The sequence below is a fragment of the Orycteropus afer genome, unplaced genomic scaffold (genome assembly GCF_000298275.1).
Source record: "Orycteropus afer afer isolate SDZICR_OR568_19922 unplaced genomic scaffold, OryAfe1.0 scaffold00067, whole genome shotgun sequence".
Classification (NCBI taxonomy): domain Eukaryota; kingdom Metazoa; phylum Chordata; class Mammalia; order Tubulidentata; family Orycteropodidae; genus Orycteropus; species Orycteropus afer.
Window position 1 is genome coordinate 6032723 of NW_006921654.1, and position 6000 is coordinate 6038722.

Genomic DNA, 6000 nt, shown 5'->3' on the forward strand with positions numbered 1-6000 from the left:
GAGCTCCACATTTACATTAGGTAGATACACACCTTGGAGAGATGAATCATTGGAGAATAGAAAGGCTGTGTATGCACAGGGAGACAGCTCAGGGGACTGGAGGGCATGGGAGGGAAGGACACAGGGAAGAGGTAACCACTTGGAGGAAGTGGGAAGGAAGCTGTTGTTGCATTGTGGGAAATTGCAGTCAGTGTCATGAGACAAAATATATGTGAGCTGCTGTATGGAAAGTGAACTTGCTCCATAAACTCACCCAAATCACAATAAAAATTATTTAAAAAAAAAAAAATTAGTTAAATGAGAGAGATTTTAGGATTGTAGTCAGGGATTTGTTATATAAGTTTTGTATTCCAGTATAGTGACAGCTGTTTAATGTTGTTAATTAAGGTGTAGATAAGAGGAGTAAAAAAAAAAATGTTACATTTTCACTTACAAAATACTACTAAATGAAAATCTGGTAGAGAATTATGTTGAAATTAAGAAAAGGAAGCACATTTGGCAAACTTAGTGTCTGACCTAGAGACATTTTGGATTGTTGGTGATGGGACCGGATTTAGTATTGGAACATAAGAAAATGTGGCTATAGACAGACTCCTATTTTTGAGTGGGCATTTAGATAACATGTCGTTTTCCTATTTGTACCAATAGACACTTGTCAGTGTTGTACTTAGGATGAGTAAAAGTAACTGAACAGTACACAGCAAATTAAACTGACCTGTCCACTTGTACTGTGATGGCTTGTGTGTTGCCATGATGCTGGAAACTATGGGACCAGTATTGCAAACATCAGGGTCACCCATGGTGGATAGGTTTTGACAGACCTTCCAGACTAAGAAAGACTAGGAAGAAGGATGTGGCCAGGTCCACTTCTGAAAAATTGGTCATTGAAAACTTTATAAATAGCAGGAAAACATTTTCTGATAAAATGCTGGAAGATTGGCCCCTCAGGTTGGAAGGCACACAGACTATGACTGGAAAGAAAACACTTTCTTCTCAAAGTAGCGTGGACTTTAATGATGTGGAGGGACTAAAGCTTTCTGAACCTTCATTTGCTGATGTGGCATGATTCAGAATGAGAAGAAGCAGCTGCAAACATCCATTAATAATCAGAGAGTGGAACGTACAAAGTATGAATCTAGGAATTTGGAAGTTGTCACAGATGAAATGAAACACAAAGATCAATATCCTAGGCATTAATTAGCTGAAATAGACTGGTATTGGCCATTTTGAATCAGACAGTCAAATAGTCTACTTTGTTGGGAATGACAGATTGAAGAGAAATGACATCACATTCGTCGTCAAAAAGAACATCTCAAGACCCATCTTAAAGTACAGTGTTGTCAGTGATAGGATAATATCCATATGCCTGCAAGGAAGACCAGTTAATACAACTATTATTCAAATTTATGCAGCAATCTCCAAAACCAGAGATGAAGAAATTGAAGATTTTTAGCAACTTCTGCAATCTGAAATTGACCAAACATGCCATCAAATTGTATTGACAATTACTGGTGATTAGACTGTGAAAGTTGGAAACAAAGAAGCATCAGTAGTTAGAAAATGTGGCCTTGGTGATAGAAATGATGCCAGAGATTATATGATAGAATTTCACAAGACCAAGGACTTATGCATTCCAAATAACTTTTTTCCAACAACATAAACAACTATACACGTCAAACTCACCAGATGGAATATACAGGAATGATATTGACTACATCTGTCAAAAGTGATGATGGAGAACCTCAGTATCATCAGTCAAAACAAGCCAAGGGCCAACTGCAGAACAGACTGTGAATTGCTCATATGCAAGTTTAATTTGAAGCTAAAGAAAAAATTTAAATGTCCCTGAGAGCCAAAGAGTATGTTGTTCTTGTTGTTAGGTGCCGTCAAGTCCGACCCGACTCACAGCGACCCCTCCTTGGGTTTCTGAGGCAGTATCACTATGGAAGTAGATTGCCCCATCTTCCTTCCAAGGAGTGGACCTTGAGTATATCCCACCTGAATCTAGAGACCCTCTGAAGAATAGTGTTGATGCATTGAACCTAAGTGACTGAAGATCAGACAAGTTGTGGGATGACATCAAGAATATTGTACATGAAGAAAGCAAAATGTCATTAAAAAGACAGGAAAGGAAGAGAAGACCAAAATGGATGACTGAAGCAACTCTGAAACTTGATCTTGAATGGAAAGTAGCTGAAGCAGATGGAAGAAATGATGAAGTAAAGAGCTGAACAGAAGACTGCAAAGGACAGCTTGAGAGAACAGGGTAAGTTATTTTAATGAAATGTGCAAAGACCCAGAATTGGAAAACCAAAGGGGAAAAAGCATGCTTGGCTCAAGCTGAAAGAACTGAAGAAAAAAATTCAAGCCTTAAGTTGCATATTGCAGGATTCTGTGGGCAAAATACTGAACGATGCAGGAAGTGTTAAAAGAAAATGGAACTGATACACAGAGCCACTGTACCAAAAAGAATGTTCATCCATTTCAGGAGGTAGCATATGATCAAGAACCAGTGGCACTGAAGGAGAAAGTCTAAGCTGCACTGATGGAATTGGCAAAAAACAAGGAATGCCCATGAGATGTCTCAATAAACAGATGCAGCATTGGAGGCACTCACTCATTTATGCCAAGATATTTGGAAGACAGCTACGTGGCCCACTGACTGTAAGAGATCCATATTTGTGCCCATTCCAAAGAAATGTGATCCAACAGAATGTGGAAATTAGCGAACAATATCATTAACATCACATGCAAGTAAAATTTTGCTAAAGATAATTCAAAGATTATAGCCACAAGGAATTGCCAGAAATTCAAACCAGATAGAAAAGGGTGTGGAATGAGGGATATCATTGCTGATGTTAGATTGATCTTGGCTGAAATCAAAGAATACCAGAAAGATGCTTACCTGTGTTTTACTGACTTTGCAAAGACGTTCAACTGTGTGGATCATAACAAATTATGGATAGTGTTGTGAAGAACGGAATTTCTGGAACACTTAATTTGTGCTCATGAGAAACCTGTGCATAGACCACGAGACAAGGGAATACTGCATGGTTTAAAATCAGGAAAGGTGTGCATTAAAGAGGAAGACTAACAACCTGTGATATGTAGATAATACAGCCTTGCTTGCTGAAAGTGAGGAAGACTTGAACCACTTACTTTTTATTTTTATTTGGGTGAAATTTTACAGAGAAAATTCATTTTCCATACAGCAGTTCACATACATTTTGTTTCATGACATTGACTGCAGTTCTCCACAATGTAACCCTGTGTCCTTCTTTGCCATGTATTCTGTCCCCTGAGCTGTCTCCCTATGGAAATACAGTCCTTCTTTGAACCACTTACTTTTTTTTTTAACCACTTTTTTACTTTTGAAGATCAAAGACTACAGATTTCAGTATGGATTATACCTCTGCTTAAAGAAAACAGAATCCTCACAACTGGACCATTCATCAACATCATGATAAATGGATAAAAGATTGAAGTTTCATTTTACTTGAATCCATAATCAACACCTATGGAAGCAGCAGTCAAGAAATCAAATGATGTGCATTGGGAAAATCTGCTCAAAAGACCTCTTTAAGTGTTAAAGAGCAAAGGTCGTTTTGAAGACTAAGGTGCGCCTATCCCAAGCCATAGTATTTTCAGTAGTCTCCTATGCATGTGAGAGCTGGAATAAGGAAGACCACAGAAGAAATGATGCATGTCATTTGTGGTATTGGCAAAGAACATTGAATGTACCATGGACTGCCAAAAGAATAAAGAAATTTGTCTTGAAGAAAGTACATCCAGAATGCTCTTTACAAGTGAAAATGGCCAGACTTCATCTGTCATACTTCGGTCATGTTGTCAGAAGGGACCAGTCCCTATAGAAGAATATTATGCTGGGTAAAGTAGAAGATTGGTGAAAAAGAGGAAGACCCTCAATAAGATGGATTGACACAATGGCTGTGACAGTTGGGCAGTGTTTCAATGTTTCGTTCTATTTACATAGAATTGCTATGAGTGGAAAACAATTTCCTAGGACCTAACAGCAACAACAATAAAGCTAAAAGTAAGATTAATTCGTTCAATTCTTCATTCGACAAATATTTGGTGATTGTCTAAAACAGATACATAACATGAAGTAAAATAACAGCAACAACAAAATTTCTGCCCTTATGGACCTTACATTCTAATAGAATTATAATAGCAATTGAAACACTGATTGAACTGTGTTTGATGTAAAAGAGCCAATGCTAAATGTCTGCCTTATGTATGATCTAAAGTTTTCTCTCAGACAAAATTGGATTGTGAGTTGAATCGTACTAGTGTTCATGGAATCTAGGTGAAAATAGGTCCAGAGAACTCCTGAGTGAATGATTTCTTACATTATTCAGATAGAATAATAAAATACTGGGTATCCACTGAGTATTTTCCCTCCCTCAATATGATGATCAATTTCCTCAAGAATTAAGTTTTTGCAGTTGGTTGTGAGGCAAATTTCTAATATTTTTAGATCAAAATATTTACAAAAGTAGCTGTCCTATTCACATACTATGTGCCATTTAAAAATACTCTCTATAGCCAGAATTTCTTTTTGGTATCAAATTATATTTCTCTCCACAGAGTCTCAAAGTAAACTTTCAGATCAACATTTATGTTCAGTTGAGAACAATGTAATTAGTGGTATTAGTAGGCTGCACTAAGTGCCATGTCAGACTAAAGTAGACAAAAAAAAAAACAAGGAATTGATGGCAAGGAGTTGGGGGAGGGGGTAGTGAATTCAGTGACATAGTACAGTCTGCTTTATCTGCTATATATATTGCTTCTCCTTAATGAAAATCCATAACTACTCTTGAGTGAAACTCACTAAACTCACTGCTGTCGATCCAACTCATAGCGACCCCTCCTTGGGTTTCCGAGGCAGTATCACTATGGAAATAGATTGCCCGATCTTCCTTCCAAGGAATGACTGGTGGATTTGGACCGCCAGCCTTCTAGTTAGCAGTCAGATGCCTTAGGCATTACACCACCAGAGCTCCTCTTGAGTGAAAAGGGGTGGGAAATATTTGCCCATTTTGCTTTGGAAATTTAATTGGTAAACCTAAAATGGTCCTTAAACTTCTAGAAGGGAAATTTTTTTAAGTCTTAAGGAGAAATGTTTTCATGTGTCAAAATATAAGTTTTCTAAGATGTTAATTTAGTAAAGCAAAGTTTATTTGAATACTTGTGGAGCATCCTCTAATAAGTTTAGAATTTTGTTGAGGACAGAAATACTCAGATAATCCCATGCCTCTTAAAAAGTTTTTTTGACTTTGTACTTTCCAGGTAGTCGTATGGTTAGAGGAGAGAGTAACAGTTGTAATTAAGTAGTTTCAACCTCTGGAGATTTCTAAACTATATCCTATAATATTTCCTGGTCATGTTGACTGGTGTAATTTAAGGGACCTTGAAAGGGTCCTAGGGAGTATAGCTTCATAACTGATCCAGTTAAGCGTGTTAATATTTAACCTGCACTTAGGCCTATCCCAAGATTTTTCAAGGCTGTGCTATTTCAAGAAAGGGAGGATGTTTTTTGATACACCGCTTGTGTATTTCATGCTACCATCATAGCAGCAGAAAGAGACATTTAAATCGTTAAGGAATAGTCAACACACTGTAGAGTGTAATGGTTGGTTATTTTAAACTTTTATTTCATGTTTTTGTGTGCAGCAATGAAAACTACTGGATGTAACTTGGATAAGGTAAATATTCTTCCAAATGCCCTGATCCCTCCACTCATATCAAGCAGTATGATTAAGAGTGAAGATGTTACACCCATGGAAGTAACAGCAGAAAAAAGATCCTCCCCTATTTTCAAGGTGAGCCACATTGACAAGTGCCCAAATCTTAACCTCAAGTATAAAAATTGGTCTATCTCATATGGTTTGACTTCTTTTCTCTCATATCGTTTGACTTCTTTTTTCTGAGTTTGTGCTTTGTTCTTTTCCTGGCTTTTTTTTTTTTTTTTTTTTTTTT

The 6000-nt window shown here is 37.1% G+C and overlaps 1 protein-coding gene across 1 annotated transcript in view; it reads left to right on the forward strand.

Annotated features, from left to right (window-relative positions):
* Nucleotides 1-6000, forward strand: part of NFAT5 (nuclear factor of activated T cells 5) — a 181731-nt gene that overhangs the window by 171615 nt on the left and 4116 nt on the right. Inside the window, exon 12 of the mRNA XM_007940309.1 lies at nt 5695-5843. Coding sequence (XP_007938500.1) covers nt 5695-5843 — 149 coding nt within the window. The remainder of the gene's footprint in view (nt 1-5694; nt 5844-6000) is intronic.